Source organism: Pelodiscus sinensis, chromosome 4 (assembly GCF_049634645.1).
Source record: "Pelodiscus sinensis isolate JC-2024 chromosome 4, ASM4963464v1, whole genome shotgun sequence".
Lineage (NCBI taxonomy): Eukaryota > Metazoa > Chordata > Testudines > Trionychidae > Pelodiscus > Pelodiscus sinensis.
This window is the reverse complement of record NC_134714.1, coordinates 16,994,945-17,021,985: the sequence shown is the minus strand read 5'-3', so window position 1 is coordinate 17,021,985 and position 27,041 is coordinate 16,994,945. Positions and strand designations below refer to the sequence as shown.

General features: G+C 44.9%; 1 protein-coding gene and 1 long non-coding RNA gene across 4 annotated transcripts in view; both read right to left on the bottom strand.

The window, feature by feature from the left end:
* JAG2 (jagged canonical Notch ligand 2) overlaps nucleotides 1-22,333 on the bottom strand; it is a 108,984-nt gene extending 86,651 nt beyond the window's left edge. Inside the window, exons 1-2 of one of the 2 annotated variants that reach the window (XM_006112741.4) lie at nucleotides 21,194-22,333; nucleotides 20,131-20,454 (exon numbers count right to left, since the gene is read on the bottom strand). In XM_006112741.4, coding sequence (XP_006112803.2) covers nucleotides 20,131-20,454; nucleotides 21,194-21,274 — 405 coding nt within the window. In that variant the 5' untranslated portion in view covers nucleotides 21,275-22,333. The remainder of the gene's footprint in view (nucleotides 1-20,130; nucleotides 20,455-21,193) is intronic. The other variant, XM_006112740.4, reaches the window with a different exon arrangement.
* Nucleotides 1,902-20,124, bottom strand: LOC112543600 (uncharacterized). Of its 2 annotated transcripts, none has more exons than XR_012903274.1 (4): nucleotides 18,407-20,124; nucleotides 18,014-18,125; nucleotides 16,761-16,871; nucleotides 1,902-15,966 (listed from the first exon to the last, which is right to left on the bottom strand). It is a non-coding gene; the product is annotated as an uncharacterized LOC112543600 (long non-coding RNA). The 2 variants fall into 2 exon arrangements; XR_012903275.1 differs by having other exon boundaries at nucleotides 19,111-20,124.
* Nucleotides 22,334-27,041: the final 4,708 nt, after the last annotated feature.

Sequence of the window (27,041 nt, the reverse complement as noted above, 5' to 3'; positions counted from 1 at the left end):
TATTAGAAATGCCAGTGTTTTGTTTTCAGAAACTTAACTGATGGTACCATGAATTGCAAACATTTTAATAACTGTTGTATGGATAAAGTCCTACATACAAGTGTTAACATCCTCATCCCCTCAAACTGAACTTATATTTCCAAATAATACTTTGAGCTGGGATTAATGCTCAAACAGGCTTAATTCATTTTTTTTCTATTTTACCAGATTCCCAAGTGAGTGAATCCTCCCACAATGTTATTTTTCAGACACTCCGGAAGTGGTGGGAGGAAAGCCGAAAAACATTAAATGTATCCTATCTTTTTTTAGAGCTGTCACAGAAAGCTCTCCATATGAAAGTTCATCTTTATGACCCCCTTACTATTAAAAGTAGAAGCAATATTTTCATATATAGAAATTAATCTTCAATAGAAAGTTTTAAAAACTGTTATGCCAGTATCTTTTTAACCACTTTGAATCTCAGTTTCAGAGACAGCCTAAGATTTCTCCTTCCACTAGTTTTGTGAAGAAGAGGATATTGTCTTCAAAGGAGAGACATGACGAATAAAAACAACAGACATGGTCTCTGCCTGATCATAACAGCCTAAAGCAATTTCCTCCTTTACTTCTATCCCATATGCTTTCATGACTACACAATTTAAGATTTAGTGCTCTCCATGCCAGTTGATTGAAGTGACCTTCAAGCCTTTTCCAGGAATTCAAATAGAGTGCTCCAATAGCAGAAATATACAATGAAACATCATTGAAATTAGAAAACATGCAATAGAAGTGTCAACTGTCTGCACTGCAGTCTTGTGTGAAGTGCAGCTAACACCATTTTTATTCAAATATTAAAGTATTCCAAAAAACTTCCAGCCTTACTACTATCCTTTTGACATATCTCAGGTGTGCAGGGACATCTAAAATTTACTTTAAGTTTTCATATGCATGTTCTCCATGACCTATATCTGTGACAAGGAAACAAGCATTCTCTGTTCGTGCTGATGAAAATGGAGGCTAAATTATCTTTAAAAATGCATGTAATGACCATGAAGAGCCATTCACACTTTACATAAAATAATTATGTCAATATTTAGAATTCAAAGCTGAACTAGTAATTAATACTACTCCTCCCCTCCCCCCAATGCTCCACGTGGCATGGATATTATCATGCCCTCTGGGTGTTTCAAGCTGTGCATCATTATAATTTCAACTTCAAGTCAAGAGGGAATTAAAATCGCCATGTAATAATGTGCTTTAATTATTGTTCTGAACAGAGAACACCTGCATGCCTTGTATTTTGTACTACAAGTTGCAACTGCAACCGTATATACCAAAAGGTAAAATTTACCTTGATTATGCCATCTAAAAGCTTGATTAATGAACACATTTAAACAAGAAGTTAGATGTATGCTTTTCAAAACCTCATTCTACATCAGGGGTGGGCAGAGGGCCTTCGCAGGCCAGAACTGGCCCATGCCCACACTGCCGCTCCCCCACCCCCAGGCCAATTGAGACCAGGGGATGGGGGAGCACATAAAATCTCCTCTCCCCGCCCGGGGCATGCAACACCAGAAGGAACCGTGCATCCCACGGGGCAGGGTGGGAGGGAAAGCCAGAACCTGTGCGGCTCAGGGTCTTCCCAGTGGCTGGGAGGCACAGCGTGGTAAGAGGAGGGGAGGCGAGGCCCCTCACAAACTAAGAGGAAGCCTCCCTTCAACTCCTTCCTGATGCTGCTGTGCTCTTCCTTCCTTCCTTGGTAGTAGTGGGTTTGCCCCTTGATTGGCCTGGAGGTGGGGGAGCGTGGGAAGTCTCCTTATACCGCCAGGGGTGCCTGGCAGCTAGAGGGAACCAGCTCTCTAGGCACCGGACACCCCTGGCAGGATGGGGCGCAAAAAAAAAAAAAAAACACACCACTCACACACTCCTCCACCCCCAGGCCAGAGTCTGTGGTCAAGAGAGCACTCAAAGTCTCCCTGCCCTGCCCTTTCTACCCAAGTCCCCACCCCTTCCAGTGTGGCCCACAATCACTTCCAAAATTTGTGAAGTGGTCCCCCTTAAAAGATTGCCAACCCCCGTTCTACATACACATCACACAAGACACGAGACCTGTTTATAAACCAATTAGACCCTCATTTTTCTGCAGGAAATATTTATCCATTCAAACTTGAAATACAGGATATGTCCAAATGTAGGTAGCTTAAAAAAAATAAAATAAAAAGCCACCTCTATTCTAGCAAAATAACATTTGCTCTATTTTGAAGGGGGCAAGTAAGTCTGTGAGTTTTTCCCAATCCTTAGCCTCATAACTAGTTCCCGAAAGAGTACCAATTGCTACTGCCCCTGTGATATGGCCAAGTGACCATGAAGAACTAGAATAAAAGCACCTACAACTATTACTATTTAACAATTCATCACTTTTTAAACTCTAATTCCATAATTTAAACACTATTGCCAAACACTCCTATCACAGCATTGGTCACAACTTGTAACAGCAAAATATGCAACCATTAAAAAACTATTTAGAAAAAAAATGCATCCAGTTTGTCATGGTTTCTTTATTAATGCTTACTCAATACGTATGCTTGGCAAGCTAATCGACAGAGATACTTGATTTTGCAGAATAGCAAGCTTTTAAAGACCTTCATGACAATCACAATCCATAATACTTTGGCTGGTAGTTCTTGAGGGGTAGCAGGACCAAGTGGTTAAGACACAGGGATTTGGGTCCAGAGACAGTTTCTCTTCCAAAAATCTTTGCTAACTCATGTAGCCTTGGGCAAATCATTTAGCATCCCATTCTTATTATAGATAGGAAAATATGACCTTACTTCATAGAACATCTGTACTGAGATAAGCATAAGGCTTTGAGAACGTCACAAAAATACATTATAGAAGTCCGGTGATGGGTCTTCAGGCATTCCAAATCAAGGTTATGATTCACCTTATTACCACCCACCTCCAGTGAGAGACTATCTTGTGCTTAACTGCATGCCAGCTTCCATTCACCTCCAGCCTGCTAGTCACTCATCCAAATAATCCCCTGTAGGCTATGACAGCCCTTACTTTGCTTCACAGATTAAACAAGAGATGCATCTCAGTCCACAAGACCATTTGAAGCGTTCCCCTATAGAGGGCACTGAACACTTGCCAGGTTGACACTAATGGCAACAGCATACACACCGGTTTGATGAATTCAACTACAGGCTAAGCACCACATAGAGAAACCATACTATTGAGATATTTAGAATGAAAAATTCTTATTATCAAAGATCATGATTCAAGAGAATAAGCAAAACACGGAAATGGAAGTGTTAAATAGAATGCATGTATTGATTTGATTTTCTAAGCTTAACAGACTAACCTCTTATCTAGAGCAGTCTTCTCTCATGCATAGCCTTGGTTGGGAAAACTGCAAAAAGCAGATTGCAATCCTGTTTTCATGTGTGTAAAGATGCTGTGCATTTACTTCTTAGATGCAGGATAACACCCTCACTGAGGCTATGTCTTCACTGCAGCACTATTTTGGAATACCGGAGATATCCCGAAATAGCTATACCGAATCTTTTGAGTATGCACGCTATTTTGAAATATAATGGGCTCGCTATTCCAACGGCCCTGTAAACCTCATTCCACAAGGAATAAGAGGTAGTTACTAATCTTGGTGCAGTAACGACAATTCTTTGAGAAGTGTGTCCCCATGGGTGCACCACTGTAGGTGTCAGGCTCGCCCGGCGCCGCAGCTCAGAATTTTCATTAGCAGCTGTCCGCCAAACCGCACTTTGGGCTATTCGTGCCCTTTTGATCTCTCTCGCATGGTCCAGCTCCCGCCAGTTCCTCAAGTCCGCTGAAAGATATCAGCTGAGAATCCAAAGCAGGAAGGAGGACAGACAGCGGAGCACCCACGGGGACACACATCTTGAAGAACAGTCGTAACAGCACCAAGGTGAGTAACTTTCTTTTCTTCTTTGAGTGGTGTCCCCGTGGGTGTTCCACTATAGGTGTCTGTGTAGCAGTACTCAAGGAATAGTGGAAGGTGGGTCTCGGATTCATGGTCTAACTATCATAGATAAAACAGTAGAAGCCACAACTGTATCTTGTGCTTGAGACACTAAAATTGCATAATGTTTAATAAAAGTATCATTGGTGGACCTGCAGATCTCTAAGGGGAACCCTATTAAGAAATGCAGTAAATGCTGCCATAGGTCTCATAGAATGTGCTCCTGGAGTCTGAGGCAGTGGTTTATTTCTTAGGATATAACATTGTTTGATGCAGGATACCATGAGATTGGAAATTGTCTGCGATGATAGGGGTTTCCCTTTTGTACGCTAAGAGATGGAAATGAGTAGACTGATTTATGAAAGGGTTTAGTCCTGTCCATGTAAAAGGCTAGTGCTCTGTGTACATTGAGCAGATGAAACCTCACATCTTTGAGCCAGAGGTTCAAAGGGGGTGTAGGTTAGAGCACCCAGCACCAGTTCCAGATTCCACAGAGGTTGTGATCAGAGCACCAAGACAGGAATCTATGCCATCTGTACAGGTTAAGTGGATTGGGTAGATTGTTTCCTGCTATATAGGAGGACCTGCTTCACTCGGTCTGAACATTGTAATTCTTCATGGTAGAACCAGCAAGGAACCATGCCATCAGCTTCAGGACATGTGGCTGAGGGTGGAGAAAAGTTCCTGACCTCTAGGAATAGGTCCCTACACCAGACTCAAAATGAGAGGAATGGGAGGAAACGCGTACAGAAGAGGTACCCTCCGGCTGCGGAGAAAAGTATCTCCTAGGGATCCACGGCCAATGTCGGACCTGGAACAGTACTGATGACATTTCCTGTTTTTGCAGGATGCAAAGAGATCTCTCTCGCCCCCCATCGGTGGAAAATGGGTCAAAGATACTGGGGGTGTAGTTCCCATTGGGGGTCTATGGCAAAGTGTCTGCTGCTATATTGTTTATATCCGGTAAGTATGAGGCTAGTAGAATGACATTGTTCCGTATGCCCTAGTTCCATAATTGCACTGCCTTGGCACATAGGGACTGGGACCGAGTGTCCCGATTACTAATGTAGTACATTGTTACTATATTGTCGGTCAATATCCTGACCACATTGTTGCGGATGTGTCTTGCGAAGTGTTTGCAAGCGTTAGAAACTGCACTGAGGTTTAATAAATTGATATAATAAGCGGTCGCCTGAGTAGACCATCTGCCATGGATTGACATTGTGTCCATATGGACTCCCCATCCAACGAGGAACGCATCTGTGGTTATGTGCATCGAAGGTTGGTCTCGATGGAAAGGCACACCCGCCAAAAGATTGCAAGGTTTGGTCCACCATATGAGGGACTGCAGCACATGTGGTAGGGGGGGGACAGCCGCTTGCGTGCCTGTCCTTTTTGATGGGAGTAAACTGTAGCAATCCAATGTAGAAAGCAATGAAAGTGGAGGCATACGTGATTGACAATAAGTTGTAGTGTCCATATGACCCATTAGTTGAAGGCATGTGAGTATCAGAATAGTAGGGCTAATGGTGCTAGTAGTAACAAGGGCCTGAATGGCATGGAACCTTAGTAATGGTAAGTACACTCTTGCTGAGCACCTATAAATTCTAGGTCTGGTGTAGGTAGCAAGGTCGACTTCTGTATATTGAGTAACAATCCCAGGAATTAAAATATTTGACGTATGATATCAACAATAAGACATGTCTCTGCTTCCAACGTGCCTTTGATCAAGCAATCATCCAGGTAAGGAAAGAATGACCTGTAAGTATGCTGCCACTACAGCCAGAGTTTTCAAAAATACTCTGGGGGCAGTAGAAAGGCTGAACGGAAGCACTCGGTAGTGGTCCAGTCCTACTGTGAAATGAAGGAAGCGTCTGTGTGCTGGGAGAATAGTTACGTGGAAATATGCGTCTTGCAGGTCGAGGGCTGCAAACCAATCTCCCTTGTCCAGCACTGGAATTATGGTCGCTAGGGTAACCATTTTGAATCTTTGTTTTCAAAGATAACGGTTCAATCTACAGAGGTCTAAAATAGGTCCTTTTAGACCTTTTTGGGGTGAGGAAGTAATGTGAATAAAATCCTCTGCCCCGAAAGTCCTTGCGAACAGTCTCTATTGCTCCCACATCGAGTAGACACTATACTTCTTGTCTGAGAAGACTCCCACGGGAGGGGTCCCTGAAGAGGGACGGGGAGGCTGGGGAAGTTGGAAAAAAGGAGAGCTGCGTCACCTCTGCCGGCACCAGTTCGGCCCCTAATTGGCCTGGGGGCAGAGGAGCGGCAGGGCCTCCACAGGCCGGATCAACCCAAATGGCGGGCCAGATCCAGCCCACAGAGGCCCATTTGCCCACCCCGATCTAACTACTCGAAGCCTTTTTAATGGCTTTTGGAACAGTAACGCTATTTCTCTGTCCAGTGTGCATTTCATATTGGAAAAAGCTGTCCGTTGCTTGTTTGAGAAAAGTATACATGCATATTATAACCAACTCAAACTGTACTTTTACTTTAAAGGAAGATGCAAACATTAAAGATCAAAGGCAATGCTGTGGAAACACCAAGGGCTATCAAAGGACCTAGAAGTCAGCTCATTTATGGAGATTTGGCTAACCAAATACAGTAGAAACTCAATAATAGTTCTCTTTTCCAGAGAGCGATCCATAACAACTTTCAAGAACCTAAAAGGCTGTTAAAGAAGGAAGAAAAATGATTTTCCCTACCCTCTCATGACACTAGGAAAATCTCTGTTAGGGTGGTAAAGCACTGCAACAAATCTCCTAAGGAGGTTGTGTAATCTCTGTCATTTTAAAGAGAAAATTAGACAAACACCTGTCAGGGATGATCTAAATCACCGGTGGGGAACCTTTTTTGGGTCAGGTGCCGCTGACCCACAGAAAAAAAAAAAAAAAAGTCAGTTGAGGACCGCACACAAGTGAGAAGCAAGAAAAAAGAGACACCTAACCCTCAGAGGTGGCACCCAACTGAGGAGAAAGATACTCTCCACATTCCCCTCACACACCAGGGCCTAGGGGGGGCTGGGCTAGTAGATTGTGTGCTCCAGCCTCACAGGAGGATGGTGGGGGGGGGGGGAATGCTGAAGTGTCAGTGTAGGCTCCCCAATGCTGGGGGGGCCCAAACCCCAGGGGCTAGATCAAGGAAAGACAGGGCTGCATCTGGCCCCCAGGCCTTAGGTTCCTTGCCCCTAGTCTAAATGGGGCTTGATCTTGCCATGAGTGCAGGGGATTGGAATTAACCTCTCAAAGTTTCTTCCAGTTTTGTAATTATGAACACCTTGGGAATTAAGGTTGCTTGTAACTCTGAAATATTCGTAACTGAACAAAATATTATGGCTGTTCTTTCAAAAGTTTACAACTGAACGTTGACTTAACACAGCTTTGAAACTTTACTCTGCAGAAGAAAAATCCTGGTTTTTAAACCAGCTTAATTTAATTGAAAGAAGTACAGAAATATATGTCAATTTTTAAAAACTTGTAGTAGTTTATGTTTAATACAGTCCTGTATTTGCTTTTTTCTCTGGTACTGCTTGATTGCGTACCTTCAGCTCCAAATGAGGTGTGTGGCTGTCCAGTTAGTTCATTACTCTGAGGTTTTACTATATCTGAGTTAACATGATTCCTTTACATATGCAGTGTTCATATTCAACGAAAAAATCCAAAACAAGCAAGACCGAACAGACATACTATTAAAATGCCAGCAAGACAAAGCTCACCATCGAAACTGAAATTAATCTGTAAGAACACTTGTGGTCAAACTCATTATGTCCAGAGCATGGGGCAGATTTTAATCGATTCTATTAAAAACACCCCACCACACACACACACACACACACACACACACACACACACACACTCTCTCCCAAGGTCGACTTGTCTGTTCTGTATGAGTAATAGAAAATCTTTCCCAGAAAAAAAGACAGCTGCAGTCCAATGAAGTACATAAGCAATAGTTACCCAGGAAGAGTAAAAGAGACCATCAACACAATATGACATTTAAGGAAAAGAAATTTAAGTTCCACATGTATCTAGTTTTAACCCACGATAGGATACTGGAAATTGTTCCAGAGCCCTAAAAGGAAAAGGCATCTTAGACATAAGCAACTAAGATGATGACTATCTGGGGGAATAAAAGGTCAGAGGAAATTTCCTCTGTTAAAAAAAAAAAAATACACAATACTAAACACAGTGTAGTCTAAAGAATAATAAAGGGAATTAAAACATACCAGAGAATATCACCACCAAGGGAGAATTTTTAAAAATATATGTATTTTAAAAAGACCTAAGAAACAGGCTATAAATAGACTGTAGTTTGCTTAATACTCCAGTCTTATCCCAGGTTAAAAGAAGTTACTTCAGAGAGCAAGCACCTGTTCATCTGTCCAAGGGGCATATAATTGATTTGAGGACTATTAGTCTGTTTCTTAGCAACCTCTGTAAGCTCTAATTAAGGAAGACCAAGACTGTCATTTGTCCTTGAAATGCCATGCCCCTTTTCACCTACTAGAAGATTCTGCTATTAGGCACCAAATAGTAGTTTTAGCTATGGATAATATTCATGTTCACTACACATTTCAGCTGAGACTCTAATGCAAGAGATATCAGGAAAGCTCGTCACTATATGCCGTTCTGTCTGTTCCATTTAGCCAACAACTGAAATGTTGACTGCTGACGTAATCTGAACAAATTGGGGAGAAGAGACTGCATTAACTGCCAACTTAAAAACACCAAGACTAGGGAAGTGTTTGTACTTGGATCCATTGGAAAGAAAGGCATTAAACAGAGTAATTCATCACTGGAATAATTTATCAGGGTGATGGTGGATTCTCCATCACTGGTAATTTTTAAAAACAAAGACTGAATGTTGTTTTTCTAAAAAAAGAAATATGGTCTACAAATTATTTTGGGGAAGTTCTATGGCCTGCACTATTGAGAAGTCTGACTTGATGATCACATAGGTCTATCCAGTCTTAGACACTATAAAGTAGTAAAATAGAGAGCCAGATTCATAAAAACTAAAAAATTTTAGTACCGACAGTCTTCAGTATGACTTTATAAAGATGCATTTCTTGTACAATATACCACAAGAAACAGTATGTACATGTTTCCAAGAAAACCATAGGGCTTATATATTAAGTACTCCTGGAGGCTTAAGCCCCCAAAACTTGAGACAGATACAAGGATTGTTTTATCCATCTTGAAATGGCTATATTTTAATGTGAAACAGTGGGCAGAGCAACACGATAGCAAGAGCCGAGACCAAATTGTAGATTATGTCCAATTACAAAGTATTGAAGTTAACTCAGGTAGCAAGAATGAAATTATCCAAGTAGGAATTTGTATTGATGTCACAGAGGACTGAACTGACCCACAGACACTGTCTCAGTAGATTTGACAGCTTCTATTCTAAAATTAACCCAAGAATGTTTTGACATTTTGTTATGAGTTGATCCCTACCAAATTAAATTTAGATTGATGCTTTTAGATACCTACTAACCAGCAACAAGATTCAGGGCAACCCACTGGTAAGAAGCTTAGCACTCTGCCACACCTCCGTTGCAAGGGACAGAATGATAGCACCTCTTCAGGAATCCTCTCTAATCCATGTTCAGCAGCTCCATTTTTCAGATGATCCTTTGCTAAATTTTAATACATTTGAAGCACCACCCTTGCCCCCATCTGATTCCCACAAAAAAAATATTTCCTCTTTAAACCTGCCCCAAGAGCTACTTGGCTGCTAAGTAAACCAACAGGGTGGGGAAAGAAAGAGAGGCAGATTAGCTGAATGAAAAACGTACTACTTCACCACATATCCCCAATCCTCCAATATCCCGCAACCCGCTATCTCCCATGGAGTAGCGCCATTGGGTGTTTCTATCATGGACTTTTCAAAAAAGCATCTACAAGTTCCTTAGTTTTATTCCACTAACTTTTGGGAAGGACGCATGTGGCATGACTGGGAAAAGACATTTTTGAGCACAGAAGTGTCTACAACTGCCTGCAGGCCAAATGACAGTTGCTGCTTCTATTCACAATTTATTTTTAAAAATAGAGTTGCTTGAGGTAAGACTACAACTTGCCCTGTCTACACTCAGTTTTTAATAACCTTTTAGTTATTTCCTTATAAAATAGGCAGCAGGTTTAAACAAAGAAAACTTTTTTCTATACTCTGTGCCAGATGATGTTGTGAACACCAGGACAACAACAGTTCAGAAGAGAGCTAGATAAATTAATGGAAGATAGATCCATCAATGGATATTAGCCAAGATGAGTAGGAAGGGTATTCCTAGCCTCTGTTTGATTACCTGTTCTATTCATGCCATCTGGGGCACCTGGCATTGGCCACTGCTGGAGGGCAAGATACTGGGCTAGATGGACTTTTGGTCTGACCCAGTATGGCCATTGTAACAATTTTTTTCAGTAATTTTTTTTTGCTGTAGACATAGCCAGAGTGGCTTCACACTTCATAATAGCTCAAGGCAGTATTTCAAAATTGAAATGATACATTTTATTATAGCAGAAGCTCTGTAACAGGCAAGAACTTCCTCCCCCACCCTTTACTCCTGATTAATTTTGTTTAGCATATATGCACTCTTGATTGAAGGTGGACTATATATTAGAATAAAGGATTAGTGCATGTGTCCTGTGCCATGCAATAGGCGTGTGGTGATTCACTGATGAACTGCTGGAGTAGCTTCTAAAAATGGAGATTAGATCGGATACCTGACAATCAATTTCTTTCGTATCTGTAATATGAATGCTTGCACTAAGCTTTAGTATCCTTAAGAAATAGAACTTTAGTAAAACACTGGCATGTCAAAAAAGTTTTAAAATTTTGGAATTAAGTTTTATATCTGTGCCTCTGAAAAACATAAGATTGAAAGGTACCAGCCCTCTGCACTAAACATAGAACTAAGTTTAAACTATTCTTATATTACTATCTGAAGATGAGTAGTCCTATGGCACCTTAGAGACTAAGAAAAATATATTATCATGAGCTACCAAGACCCATTTCAGATTAAATGGAGTGGAAATAACAGAATCCAAAATATATATAACAAAAAGTAGTACCTTGTCAATTGTAGGACCCATATTAATGAAATTAATTAAGTGGACTGGAGGTATCCCATTCATAGTTTTTGATGTGAAAATGCAGATGTTGTTAAAGGCCACAGAAATTGGCTCTATAGTGCGTTAAAGACACTAGCTGGATATTCAAGCCCAGGGTAACAGTGTCAAATTTGTAGATGAATTCCAGTTCTGCAGTCTCTCTTTGTAATTGGGTGGGAAAATTCCTTTGTAGAAGAATGGCTACTTTTAAATTCATGATAATGACCAGGAAAGTTAAAATGTTCCCCTGCAGGTTTGTGTGTATTACTACTCCAAATGTCTGATGTGTCCATTTATCTAAATGAATTCTTTGCTTCGGTCTTCACAGCTGAGGATGTTAGGGAGATTCCAATCGTGAACCATTATTTTTTTTATCCTTTACATTAGCTTCTGTACCTAATGGCTGGAAGATAACTAATGTAACACCAATATTTAAAAAGGGCTTTAGAGGTGAATTACATCCTGGCAATTACAGACAGGTAAGTCTAATGTCAGTACCAGGCAAATTAGTTGAAACTATAGTAAAGAACAGAATTCTCAGACATAGAAGGGATGAAAGCAACTAGCTGATTACCTGATAAGCCTAGGCTTATCGGGTGTCAAGTCACTACTCAACTAGTTTCTTCCCCACCCCCCTTTGCTGCCGCTATATCAGAGGCACCAAGGTGGAGAGGGGAAAGCTGGCTTAAAAGCCAGTTCCCCTCAGCACCATCTATGTGGGAGGAGGAGGAGAGGTGCAGCAGGGGAAAAAGCAAAAGCGGGAACCAAAGCAGTCCCTGGTGTGCTTCTTCCTTTGGAATGAGCCATGGGCAGCTCTTATACATTTCAAAAGGCAGAGGGCACAGCAGGATAGCGAGCGTCCCCCTTACCGACTAATCGAGTAGTCAGTGGAAATTCCATCAACTACTTGATTAGCTGATTAATAGACGTTTAACATCCCTAACACATAGATGAACATAATGTGTTGGGGGAAAGGTCAACATGGTTTCTGTAAAGGGAAATAATGCCTCACTAGAGTTGCTTGAGAGGGTCAAACATACATGTGGATGAGGGGAGGATCTAGTGAATATAGTGTACTGAGGTTTCCAGAAAGCCTGACAAGGTTCCTCACCAAAGGCTCTTAAAGTAATTTATCATGGGATAAGAGAGAAGGTCTTTTCATAGACTGATACTGGTTAAAAGACAGGAAACAGAGTGGGAATAGATGGTAAGTTTTCAGAATGGAGAGAAGTAACTAGTGGTGTCCCCCAAGAGTCCATACTGGGCCAGATCCTATTCAACCTATTTATACATGATCTGGAGAAAGAGGTGAACATGTGGCAGAATTTTCAGATAATAAACTGCTCAAGATAGTTTAGACCAAAGCAGACTGTGAAGAATTTCAAAAAGTTCTCACCAAACTAAGTGATTGGGGAATGAAATTTAATGTTGATAAATGTAAAGTAACACAATTTGGAAAAAATAATCCCAATTATACTAACTTAGCTATAACTACTCAAGAGAAAGATCTTGGAGTCATTGTGGATAGTTTTCTGAAAACAGCCACTCAATGTGCAGCGGCAGTCAAAAAGCAAGTGGAATATTAGGAATCTTTTTTAAAAAGGTAGAGAATAAGACAGAATATCTTATTGCCGCTATATAAAACCATGGTACTTGAAAAACCATGGTACTTGAAAAATGCGTATAGATGTGGTCACCATCTCCAATAAGATATCTTGGCATTAGAAAAGGTTCAGAAAAGGGCAACAAAAAATGATTAGGGGGTTTAGAACGGATCCCATATGAAGAGAGATTCAAAAGACTTGGACTTTTCAGCTTAGAAAAGAGGAGATGGGGGTGGGAGGAGACTATGATAAAGCTCTATAAAATCATGAATGGAGTGGAAAAAGTGAATAAGGAAAAGTTATTTACTTGTTCCTATAACATAGGAACTAAGGGGTCACCAAATGATATTAATAGGTAGAAGGTTTAACACAAACAAAAGGAAGTATTTCCTCATGCAGCGTTCAGTCAGCCTGTAGAACTCCTTGCCAGAGGAGGTTGTGAAGACTGGGACTTTAACAGGGTTCAAGAAAGAATTAGATAAATTCATGGAGGTTTGGGCCATCAATGACTATTAGCCAGGATGGGTAGGAATGGTGTCCCTAGCCTCTGCTTGTCAGAGGTTGGAAATGAATGACAGGAGAAGGATCATATGATGATTACCTGTTCTGTTCTAATGCCTCTGATGCATCAGGCATTGGCCACTGTTGGAAGACAGAATACTGGGCTAGATGGATCTTTGGTGTGATCCAGTATGGCTGTTCTTATCCTTTGTCGCAGAGACAGTCCAGTTTGGACAATATACATGGCAGAGGGGAATTGCTGATACTTTATGGCATCTCTCACATTAGAGGATGTGCAATTATGACCCCTGATGTTGAGGCTTATGTGGTTAGGTCCTGTGATGGTGTCACATATCTACATGAACAGAGCTAACAATGGTGGTTGTTGCCCGGGGTAGGTTCCTGGGTGAGTATCTCAGGTGTGGTGTGTGGCTGCTAGAAAGTATTTGCTTCAGGTGGAGGGGAAGGGGGCAGGGTCTGTAGGTGAGGACTGGCCTATCTGCCAAGGTCTAGGAGAGTGAAGGATCATTTTCCAGGATAGGTTGCAGATTGTCAATGAGGCACTGGAGGGGTTTAAACTAGCGGCTGTAGGTGACGACCAGTGGTGTTCTGTTATTTTCCTTGTTGGGCCTGTCTTGAAGTAGTTGACTTCTGGGTACTCATCTAGCTCTGTCAATCTGTTATCTCACTTCCCCAGATGGGTATTTAAGTTTTAAGATTGCCTGATAAAGATCTTGTAGGTGTTAGTAAGCCTTGGATGGGTCAGAGACTACCTGAAGTTATTCAAAGTACAGGCAGTCCCCGGGTTACATGGATCCGACTTACAATCGGATCCCTACTTACAAACGGGATGAGGCAACCCCGCACTAGCTGCTTCCCCCCAGCAGACCAGGGAGATGCGAAGCTAGCACCCCCCCCGCAGCAGACCAGGGAGACGCGGAGCGGCTTTTCTCAGCAGACACCTCAGCTTGAGAATAAAGGACTGAGGGAAGTGAGGTGTGGGAGAATAAAACTGAGCTCTGGAGAAATGTTTGGCTACAGTTTCCCCTACAATATGTACCAGTTCCGACTTACATACAAATTCAACTTAAGAACAAACCTACAGTCCCTATCTTGTACGTAACCCGGGGACTTACAAAACATAGGAATACATGCCCATCTTCTTGGCAAAAACCTTATAATATAGCTTGATTCCGGAAGGAGCTGACCTCTTACTGAGCAGACACAAATAACAGGTGGAAGGAGAGTGAAGACAAACCCTCTTTTTGAGTTAGCAAAGCAAGAATCTAGCTGTGGATAATTAGATACATGCAATCATTATCAAAATACCCAGTATTTTCCAACTAAGACTCTTAGGAGTTTTACAAACACAAAGGCTGCGTCTAGACTGGCAAGATTTTGTGCAAAAGTGGGTGCTTTTGCGCAAAATCTTGCTGCCTGTCTACACTGGCCGTGAGTATTTGCGCAAGAACACTGACTTTGTATAGTACAAAATCAATGGTTGTTGCGCAAATACTCTCACATTCCCGCTCAGGGATAAGCCCTCTTGCGCAAGTATTCTTGCACAAGAGGGCCAGTGTAGACAGGCAAGTTAATTTCTTACGCAAGAAAGCCCGATGGCTAAAATGGCCATCGGAGCTTTCTTGCGCAAGAGAGCATCTACACTGGCACAGTCTTTTGCGCAAAAGCATCCATGCCAGTATAGACGCTCTCTTGCGCAAATACTTTTAACGGAAAAACATCCCTGTTAAAAGTATTTGGGCAAAATCATGCCAGTCTAGACGCAGCCCAAGACTTGGAGATGTGATAAAGAATCACTTCTACAGTATTACACACAGTGTCTTGTTCTATTAGCCAACACTCCCCTAGTTAAAAAAGACCATGCTGGGGCAGCCCCATTCATATAACACCTTGTAATGTCTCTCTCCTGATCAAGGTACAGAACCAATTTTTAAAATTGGTGGACGCCTAAGCATTTTGTGGAAATGCAGGACCAGTTATATTCATGCATCTCCACAAAATGTTCAATAGCCCCAGCTAAAAAGATACTATTTCAGAAAGCATGAAAGCTACCTTATCACTTGCTATGGAAAAAAAGAAATCTTATTCCTAAATTGATGGATTGATTCTGGAAGAGCCTGTTCTGAAGAGATCAGTCTAGACTGTAAATGTGAAGTTTCTCATGTTATCTTGATGCAGACAGTTCCCAATAATGCAAGGTAGAGGCAAAATATTGTGCAAAGAACCTCTCACATTGGAAGTTTATAGAATGTAGCTTTTAACAGAAAAATCTGGTAGTGCTGAAAATCTGCATACAGAAGCATCCCAGCTGCATTCATAAGTTTTGATAGTCAATAAGCCTTATGAGAACAGACTTCATTGTAGTACTTTAGTCAGATGTTGAAACTTTAATACTTAGAACACAATATAAAAGGCCAATGGTTTAGAAAAAAAGCAATTGCTATCAAGTTTATATTTATGAATCTTTAATATTTTAGATATAATATTTTATGTAGTGCCAACTTGAAAAGTGCTTTTATTTTTTTAAAGTTCAATTTGTTTATTAATAATCTTCTTACATATTAAGCTTCTCAAATTTTAGAGTAGGAGGGAGGGGAGTGTTTAGGTGGGTGGGTGAAGCAGACGGGTGTATTATTCTAGCTCTTCCTCAACATCTCCCACTGCCAAATTTCTGCAGAGACCTATCCCAATGTAAGAACCTTCTGGCGATATCACAATCTTCTTTTGCAAGCAGGAAATCAGGCTAGAAAAATTTAATATTAATAAAAAACACGAACAGGAACCAGGGAATTAACAAGAGACACTTCATATCATGTTGTAGGAATCATTCAACTCAGGTGTTTCAGCTTTGTAGAATAGGGTTGTCATACCTCAGACTACAGTACTCTAAAGACAACTCAAAAACACTTGAAATATGCAAACCTACTTTAAAAAAATAGTATGTTTTTTAGCCACTATAAAGAGCATTTTCTTCAGAGCCATTGTGATATTAAGAGACTACACAGAGGGAAGAATACTGGAGACATGTTTGTTCTGGATGTTCAATTTGTTCTAAAAATCAATCAATAAGTTTTTAACAGTCTACAGTAGTAATTAAGCAAGCCTTCAACTAGTGGCCAGTAATATGCTAGCTAGTAAAAAGTCCATATCTATTTTGGTTTTCATTAAGTGATACTTTATTTATATTTCCAGGTTTATACAAAAAGTTTTAGACTTCAATTCCTAGGGTGACAAATGCCAAACAAAATGCATTTTTATGTGAGTTAAGGATATTCTTTCTTGCCCTCTTTAGTGGAAGCTTTTCCAACTTGATCAGTACCTGACTTTATTCATTACTAGTGTACTTGTGCACACACTGTTGCACATAAAATTAACCTAATGACAAAAGTAGAGCAAGTAAAAGGTATGCAAAAATGAAGTGTTTACAGAGACCCTATTTGACTCAATTTTATGTTTGAGTCATTCAAGAAGTTGATGTTAGAGCTCCAAAAATGTCTTTCTAGCATTTGTTAAAATAAAGAGAGAGAGAAGTCTTACATGAATGGGCAAGTCGTTGAATTTACTAACGTTCAGATTTCTTCTTGTACGATTGATCACAGAAGTCTGGTATTACCATAATCTTAGTCTTAAAGCTGACACTTGATGAGGCTACAAAATACAAGTTTAAATGAAATGTACAAAGCAGCTTTGGTAGTTTTTAAAGCTGTAGTACAGCTAGTCTACAATTATTTTTAGAATTAAGGGTGGGCAGGAAGGGGATTTTATTCCTTCCTATTTCAAAAGGCAAACCACCCACCCAACTGCATTTTGTGACTTGTGGCACTGTTTAAATAAATTACAGGTTGCTTTGCAACAGCTGCAAAGACACACTGGAAATGAAACACCAAGTGTTTCAGCTTCAGTGCATCCATAAAGTGGTGAGGGTAGTGGTGTAAAAAAGTGTGATTATTGACAGATATCACTTGGGTGTTGGAAGTACTGTACTAAGTTTGCCTGAAGTATAAAGACCTGTTAAACTTTAGGACTTATACTGAAACATAGTAGATGATAGCTGCAAAATAGGAATGTTCTTCTTCTGATGGAAGACATTAGAGGGCTGAGCTCAGGAACCTGTATTTTAAGTAGGGTACTACCAAAGTCATGGCCACGAAAGAGGTGTCATGGACCAAGAAATCTGGTCTCTCCCTGTGAAAGCTGATCCTCTGTGCTTTTAACCTATACTGCACAGTTTTGATTGGGAGACCAGTGTTCCTCAAATTGATCCTGACCCAAAAGGGAACTGTAGGAGCATTGCAAGGTTATGGGGGGGGGGGGGAAGAGAGAAGAGAGGAGAATATGTAGTATGCCATATGTAGTATGCCACCCGACTTCCGCACTTTTCAGAGGTTGTTGGCCAACTGCTCAGCTCTGAAGACTGCCATCCTTACCACTGTGCTGCTATGCCATCCTTCTTTGTTGCTACTCTGCCTTTGGAGTCGGCTCCTGACCAACAGCCACCATCCTCCAGCTGCCCCACTCTGAAGGTAGAGCCAGCAGAAGCACTGGAGAGTAGCTGCACTGCAAATCCCCACTCTCAATTTGTGGCTCCCCCAAACTCCTTTTTAGGTCAGGATCCCTACAGTTACAAACACTGAAAATTCTGTTTTGAAAAATCTTCACAAGTTTCCTGATTTCAGCTATTTTAAATCCTATGATAGTGAAATTGACCAAAATGGACAATGAATTTGTTGGGTCCTCAATCAAAGATTACCATTTCAAGTCGCGCTATAGGAAATAATGAGCTAAATTACCTCTACTTCCTCATGGACATCAAATATAAATGTTTTCAGGTGTTCGTTTTGGCTCAACCAGCTCCCTTGAAGTCAAGTCTAGGATTTCACCGTACTACTATTTGGCAGCTGACTTTAAAACAGAATGATCAAGGATTAGAGAGTCTCATTTCTGCTAGTTGTTCAGTCATCCCATCACATTTATACAGCAGTCACCATATTCCCAACGGCAGGGAGCCTTCTATTGAATCATAAGGCTAGGAAAGAGTGAAGCATTGCATCGGCTATTCGAATCAAAGCCACTTGGCGCACAGTGATCTTCATATGGATGTAGAAAAAAGTGTCTCTCTCTCATCTGAAGTCCCCCCCCACACTTGTATCACAAAAAGGAGGCTTAATTAAAAAAAGCCTGACCTGCCCCCCGGTTTGTGAGCGCTGTTGGAAGCTTCTTCAGTCCGACCGAGGATTTAAATGTTCTGGGATTTATCTTTCAACCCTTCCCATCATGACTTAACAAGCCCGACGAGTGGGGGAGGGAGGTGAGTGGGGGAGGGGGGGAGAGACTCGTACACGAGCGTGGATCCGGTCGTTTGCTGTTCAGCCCCCCCCTCCCCCTCCCCCAGAACTACCCTAGCGGGGTTCCCCCTCCACCGCTAGGGCCCGCTACCGTGTGGCGCCTCGGCGCTGCAGACACGAGCCAGCCCCCGCCCCGGCACAGCTGTCCCTGCAGGATCGCACCTGCCCGGCGCGGGGCGGGAAGGCGGGAGTTGGCTCGTGCTCGCAGCCTCCCCCGAGCTCACCCCGCTCTGCGCCACGTGACCCCTCCTCCCCCCCCGCGGCTCCTCACGCGGGCCCGCTCGGATTTCGCGCCCCCTCCGCGTCACTCTTGGCGGCGGCAGCCCCACGCCGCCGGGCAGGGCGCCACCAGGAGCCCGAGGGCAGCCCCCAGGCGGGGGCGGGGGAAGGGGAAGGGGGGGTGACTGGCTCCGCGGTGGCTGCCGTTGGCGTGGGATACCCCGCCCAGCCCCCTCCCTAAGGCCCGCCCACAGGGGACGGTTGCCAGCCCCCGCTGGTGGGAGGGGCTAGCGCAGGGGCTGCACGCTCGGGGCGCTCAGTACCCCGCGGCTGCGCTTGCTGCCGGGCCAGCGGCTTCCACTCCCCAGCCTCGGCCCCTCCCACTGCCGCCCCAACTGCCGCCGAGGGCGCGCGCCAGTCAACTTCCTCCCGCCCCCGGGGCCGGTCTGATTCCAGAAGCCGAGCAGCTCGCGCCCTTCGCGAGCCGCCGCACGCGCTCTCCACGCACTCCCTATCGCCTAGGGCCAGTTCAGCGGCAGCCGCCTCGTCTCCCCGCGCTCACCGCGATGCACACGCCCCCTGTCGGGAGGCTCCCTTCAACGCATGCCGTGTTTAACTGCAAGCGGGCAGCACCTTGCGCCGCAAACGGGAGGCTCCAAGTCGGTGCAAAACTGCAGGACCTGGAGCCAAAGCAACCTCTCTCCTTCCATGCAGAGGGAAATGTGTTTTGCATAGGGTGGGTGCCCACACGTGGAACCTACGAGAGCAGTTGTCATGCAACTGATTCCCCAGCTGCTTCTGCAGTGCTGAACGCCCTTATCTGGATACTTATGATATTTGTTTTCGGTTATGTTGAATTTGTTATTACACGGAAGCCTGTGCTTAATATCTATTGCCACAAATACGCCGACTCACTGGGCTGCAGCTTGTTGCAAGCTTGTCTCGATTGCCTCCCTATCATTAATACAGCTCTTTTAGCCCTAGAGAGCCCGATCTGCAAGGCACATGAAATCGTTGCTAGAGAAAAGGGGAAACCCCAGCTCTGCAAATGTACATGCAACAGCAAGCATTAATATTAAACCTAGTGACTATCACGTTCCATACCTCCACAAAATCTACTAAAAGCATTGCAGCGCAGGATGGAAGAAAAAGAGCAACTCAAATTATCAAGTGGAGCAAAGAACACATGGTGGTCACAAGTAACTATTCAATCATCCATTTGCAACCAATGGGGGGGAACTATTTCATAGTTTATTCCTTCTAGCTTATTCAAATGCATAAAGAGAATTCTGTTTTAATTGAGGAAATTAAAATGTTATATTAAAAGAGATGAGTCAACCTACCGGCCATGCAAACTGAAAAGGTATAACAATCCTGCCCACGTCCTGATTTCTGCCCTGATGAGAATATTTGTTGTTGTTCAAATAAAAAGTATTTCCACCGAGAACTGGGGTAGATCCGAATCCGTAGCTGCAAGGTCCAGTAGAAGTGATCTTGGCCTGATATTCCTTTAAACAAACTTTCACATAAGTATCACATTCATCCCGGGTACAGTTCAGGTTCTGGGGACTTTTCATGCCATCACAACATTCCCCATTCAACAATTCTCCGTTTACATTCTTCACCGAGTTAAACTGCAGCTCGAAATAGCCCGTGGATTGGGACACCTAAAAATAAAAATCAAAGGGGAGTCAACCTCATTACTATAGCGTCTTGGGAAAGTGCATAGAAGTTTGCAATCAGCCACTACAGGGTTTCCTCCCAAGCCTTCCAGCAAAGATATATAATTTTCTCTACTATAAAATAATACAGCTAGAACTGTATAGATGTTACTGCAGCAATAAAAAAAAGCTGCACCAACTAACTGCACTGCAAAAGAATTGGACATAGATTTTAAAATCCCTCTAGGCTGAATACATTCTTGATAAAGGTATGAAGAGGCGATGTATTCAAAAGTGAGCACCCAACTCCTGAAATACCACAGTAATTATGAGCTCTGCAAATGCAGCCTTCGATTTCATACAGAACCACTTAAAATAAATGGGTGTGAAGGAAATGTAGCTGCAAGTTATATATGCTCTCCTAACACAGCATATTGATTTCGTCCCTCCCCCCTCGCTTAAACCCACGGATCTAATGCCATGAACGACTGAAAGGCTACAGAGACAGAAAGAAGCCATGGCAACCCCCACAATGAGATCAGGGCTTTAGGTCTACGAGCCATGCCCCACAAGGGGCAATGCTAAAAGGCAGTCACACCTGCCTACGAAATTAATTGCAACCCCCCTCCCCTCCACCGCACCCCATTTTATGGGCGAGGGGTACCCCCTTCGAAGAGGGAAGCCTTCTGCTGCACCCCCTCCCCCGAGGCATTTCCCCACCACTTCGCAACCGCCAGTTTCTTACCTGCACCCACAAAGTTAGGAGCAGCACCAGGCTCAGTACTGCTGTGAGGGGAGCCCAGTGCCGCCTGCTAGAACCCAGCATGCCTGCTGCTCCGAGCCGAATCGTGCTTGATCAGAGACGGGCGAGGAGACCAGCCATGGACCGGCCGCGGCTCGAAGCATCGACGGCGACTATCTTTACATGCACACGGCGGAGGAGGCTCCTCTGCGTGATCTGCCGCCCAGGGAGCTTTTCCCAACGCCCCGAAGGTGCAGGGCAGGGGCTGTCAGGGCGGACCGCCTAGAGCCGCAGCTGCGCTGGTCCGCAGGCAGCTCCGCTCGCTCTCTGCGCGCCCGCACTGCACGAACACCCAACAAGTAGGTGCCAGAGTGACAGCTCCATTACCCATTAGTCACCGGCGCCTCAGCCTTCATATTAATGAGGGGGACGGGCCCAACCCCGGAGTAGGCGGGTGTGGCCACGCGGCGCTGCTCCTGTTCTTAAAGGGCTGGGGAACAGGGAGACTGGCACACCCTGGGGGCGTGCGCGCTAGCCCCAGAGCCTGGGCGGGAGGGTTGCATGCACACTAGCTGCAGCTACTAGGCGGGTGCGCTGTGCGCACCGCTTCTCGGGCGTACACATGCAGCCACCTAAGCGCGGGGGTGCCCTGTAGCCTGGGAGAGTTGCGCCGTCAATCGTTCGTCGGGTGTGCCTGGGGGTGGACAGCTTTACTGGACCTTCATCAGCCCAGAGCAAACTGAGAGGCAGTGCTGCGGCAGAAGCAAAGGCGAGGGCTAATGCACCCGTTGGAGCCCAGACCTCTTCCCTTCCCTGCTGGCTCCATCTGCTGCTGGGAAGCGGAAGGGTAGAGAAAGTTCGGCGGGTTGGGCGTCGTCCCTTTTTCTCCCGTGCACCTTTAGCTAACGAGACATGTGATGTCCCCCTCTGGCTGGTGAAAAGGAAAATGCATTTTCCTGTCTTGCCATCCAAGGGGCCCTGGGAAGGAGGGGAAAGATGGACACTACTCTCCTGCCACGTTTCCCGCAAGCTGGCTGCTCTGCTCCCTATCTACGAGCCTCCTCCCTGCTGAAAGGGGCGTCTCCAACTTCTGCTCCTCCACAGCCGCCACTTTTATGGTCGTCCACCTTTCTGAATGGCCACAGTCCCTGCTGCTGCCCATAGCTCTCCCAAAGCAGCAGCCCCCGCGGTGTGAAATTGACAAGAATCTTGCCGTTTTCCTGCCCTTCACATGGTGCCGAATAGTACCGACCGAACTGAGCAGAATTTTGTTAATTTCACTCTCCTTCCGTTTGAGAAATCTCAGAACAGCAAAGGCAATTCCGTTGCCTGTGCAACCTGAATTTGCCTCCCTTACGCCTATGCAGCATGGAACAGTCTTAATTGCAGGATCGCTTTTTCCACGGGAACCCCTCTTTATTGTGCACATGCTGCAGATCTGCTCTGGAGATGAATCAGAGTGTCGGAGGAAAGGAGACACTTGTCAGTAGGATCCTACTTCATGCGTTGTGCAGAAGTTCTGAAAGTGTTTAGTGAATGAGTCAGAGATCTGCAGGAAAAGAAGGGAGAGTCTCATTCTTACAACAGTTGAATGCTGCCCTGGAGAACTGGATTCTATTCCTGCCTGCAGCACAGATTTCCTGTAATGCTTGGCAAGTCTCTTCAGCCATATCTGTCTGACAGGTAGTCACTAATTGTGTGTTCCTCATTTCCTGGGTGCCTGACTTGAAAGGTTGGGGTCTGGTTTGCACACAGCTACAACTGAAGTCAATAGGAGCTGTGCATGGATGGCCTGTGAACTCTTGGTTAGCTCCTGGTCTGTCTCACCCCTTCTCCCAGGTGCCTTGCCCCTCCCACCAGAGCTGAAAGCCTCCCTTCCCCCCTGCCCTGGAGCACTGGGCAATTCCTTCCCGCCCCGCCCCCCCCCCCCCCAGAGCACCAGGTAGGTTAGCAGGTGGCATGGCTCTTCCCCCTAGACCTGGAGCACCAGGTGGGATAGTGCATGGCACTGCCGCCAGGAGCATCAGTTGGGTAGTGGGGCTGCATCCCCCCAGCCACATGTGGATGGCGTGGTGCCCTCAGCTCCAGAAACAGGCCACTCCCCCATTACTCCCAGACTTAGCCCTAGCCTGGAGCCCTGACCATGGGGAGAAGAGCCCCCCAGCTCATCCCAGGAGACAGGAAAGGCCTGAGGCGGGGCCATGCAAGGCTATTGGGAAGGTCATTCCTGTGCCTTTGATACCCATCACCCATGGAGCTGTGCTTTAAACATATGAAATATTATCAAATGCTAGGTACCCTGAAAAAAAATCAGGACAAAGGCATAAGGTTGTCAACCCTCCAGGATTATCTTGGAGACTCCAGGAATTAAGAGATTAATCTTTAATTAAAACTACGTCATGTGTTCAAATTTCTAGTAATACGTCCAATCAAAAATTGGCAACCCTACCTAGGCATCTCAAATTGGGTGTCCAAATTGGTACAACTTTAAGCTTTGTGCCTCAGCTCCCAATGTAAAATTATTTCTGTCCCAGGCCTTTATCTTCACTGCTTCCAGTTCCTTGTCCTACTTCTAGTCTCCTTCCTACCTAATCTCACTCTCCACTATTTAGGATTCTCATCGCGTTCCAGTCACCTTACACCAGCCAGTCCCAGTTCACCCAATCTTATCCTAACTCTTGTCACCAGTCTCCTTGCCTCCCCACTCCTAGTTCTCCCCTTCATGCAATCTCACAAGTCCTGGCTCCTTCTCTCAGTCTCGGGCCTGCTGACCGGGGAGGGAGGGCAAAGAGGTCAGTTGCCCCAAGGCTTGATGATGCTAAGGGGCCTGGGGCCTTTGGAATTGCAAGAAGAGCACCACATGACATGCTACAGGATTCTGCCCCACATGCTCCGGCTAGCTCTGAGAGGAAGGGGTGCTGTGCACTGGGGGCTACCTTCTCCAGCCCTGCCCTTTCCAGGCATATGGATCCACTGCCCCTCCACCATTGCCCAGAGGTCTGGAAATCCTGTCTTGTCCCCTGCCCAGTCTCTTTGTGCCCCAGCTCGTCTGGTTTCTGTGTTTTCCCCCCCCACCCTACCAACTGCCTCCTTCTTCTTCCAGTTTCCCTCATCAACTTTCAGCTCCTTATTCCAGCCTCCTTGTCTACCATCCCTCTGGCTCCGAGTCACAGTTTCTCTCCCTCCAGTCCCAGCATCTGACTCCTTTTACCCAGTCTACTGCTTTCCCTTCCCCACCCCGCTGTTTCTATTTCGAAGGTTTCCTTCACTATAAAACCTGTCCGTGTCATTGAGAGCATTGGCTCCCTGCTCTAAGGTCCTTTGCCTGGCCCTGACCCACTCTAGCTGAGAGCAGCAATAACAGAAAAATCTGGCTTCACCACCGTAGCCATAGGCAACACGCTCAATTGCTTCATGTGAATGGCGTGTAGGCATAGTCAGGTCAACACTAGCAGTTATGTGGAACCTGCAGGGATGTCACTGCTAGTAAAGAAGTTACTACTGAGCATTAGTGAACTGCAATTACTCAGTGTCTTCTAGGTTGGCCAAATGTGGGCAGATTTTCATGAGGATGGCCAAAGGCATGTCCCTGACACTAAGGCTACCCTCCCTGACAGAAAGTCTGGGAGCAGGATAGCTGTTCATAGAAAATCTCTCAAGATTTGTTTTAACATGGGCAAAACAGTGTATTTTCCCCTTAGCCTTATTCTTGGGACAGGTCTACCTTACAAGTGCTTCATAAGAGCAGCAGCAGGGTGGAGAGCACATAGGTCACTGTTGTGAACAGTGCTCAGGTCACTGTAATTTGCATCACTGAAGGGGAGAGCTTTCTCACACCCCACAGTGATGTGAGTTAAATCGATCTAAGCAGTACTGTAGACCTGTCCTTAAAAACAGCTGACCAACTTTGGCTAACATTTTCCAGAACAGTCCAGCCCAAAGCAGACACCCATCATGGCAAACTTCCTCCAAAATGGGTAGTTTCACAAAGGTACAAGCAACTGAAAACAGGGTCTTATAAGGGAAAGGGCGGGGCACCTGTACTAACAGAGGCACTATCAGCCTTGCCTATAATAGTGGCCAGTCCTCTTCTAGAGACTGGCTCAAGCAAGCATAAGAGCCTGCTAGAAGAGCAGCACAGTACAAGATTTCCCTTTTAGCTCCTGGGGCAGCGGTTTTGATTTCTTCTGACAACCATAGAGCTCCAGTGTGTTCCGGATACATTATAGAAGGCTGGCTCAGTCTTTAGGACTTAACATTTTCTGCCAACCCTCCTAACAATATTAACCTTTTAGCACTGAGGAACCAGTAAAGTGGACCACTGGGAACAAACAGCTCAGAAATCAAAGGCTGTAGCACTCCCACTGTGCTAAAAACCTTTCACAGAGCCAGCCCTCCTCCTGCCTTTGCAGAAACCCAGCCTGACTCCTCCAGCAGCCAGTCAGTGAACCTCCTTTCCACTATTCTTGGTCAGCACACAGCTGCAGCTACTCTCCTAGGCTGACACAACAGCAGCTGGGATATGTGTGCCAGCTGGCCAGTCACTCACCACAGTTCTCCTGCCCGCCCCATCTTCCTTTGCTGCCTTGCTTTCCTGCTTGCCCACCAACAGGCCTGCTTCTCCTCTGCCAGCCACCTTTCCCACTCACCACAGTCTGCTATAGTACCCACTGCCCTGTTGTCCTGGACCCATCCAGCCACCTCCAGTGCTATCATTACTCACCTGACTTGATTTCAGGACACATCCTTCAATAACCCCTGTTACTCCTGATGCCCCACTTTCCTGAAAATTAAAATAGCTCAGGCCTGAATAGATAAATATTCATTTTCATTTATTCTCTCTGACCTTCCCTACCCCCTCTCCACCACAGCTGCATCTGCCTGTCTATTTGTTAAGAAAGCCTTGGCACTTTCATCTATGGTGCCTGCACACATTTTCCTCCTCAAGATACATAGCCATGTTTAGAAAGAGGCATAAGGTAATTTTCAGCAAAGGGCGTCTTCCTTTGTGGGCCCCGGTTACTCCCATCACTAGCTTCTGCTCCTCCAACTAGTTGCCCCAGCATGAATAATTCTCTGGCACAGTATTTACCCCCTCTAAATGCCCATCACCATACACACAACTGCCCTGGGCACCAACACCTTCGATTCATTAAACTGCCCTCCTCCCATCCCACCTCCTTAACATACACCCTTCTGGCAGTACAGTGTCTGCTCAGAGCCTGAGGCACAGGGATCTTCTGCACCAAGAAACACACCTTCTCTGCCTAGGAGAGGGGGGCTTTGGATCTAGGACTCCTCTTCCTCCCTCCCCCCCCACCCCCCCCATTCCCTCTGCTGCTTCTCCCTCCTAGGGGAGGCAAGCTTTCAGGTACCCCTTCCTTGCTTTGTCTCTGTAGAATCAGTGGCTGCTCAGACAAAGGTTAACATCTAGATGCACAGTCCCTTTCCCTCCCTTGGCCCCTTTCCCTTGGCTCATCCCCATTCCACCTACAATCCATACTGGTAAGTGGGAGTGTGCATGATATAAGGAAGCAGCACTACCCTTGTGGAAATGAGACCAAGAAAGACTATGGGCTCTTTAAACATGTTTTAAACTTGGTATCTATGCACGCTACACACCAAAGGAAGCCAGACAGCATTGGTCCCTGTGGCAGAGGAGGGACTCAACTACCAGCTCCTTCAAGATAGTGTGGGGCTCCACTCCTGCTTGCTCCCCAGTGCTTTGGGGGCAAGATTTGTGCCTCATACTTTATTATTGTTATATGAGAGTCATTTGCAAATGTGCACATTAGCTCACTAAACCATTTGCATAAGCTGTGACTTGGAGCTGCAGGAAACTTGGCAGCTA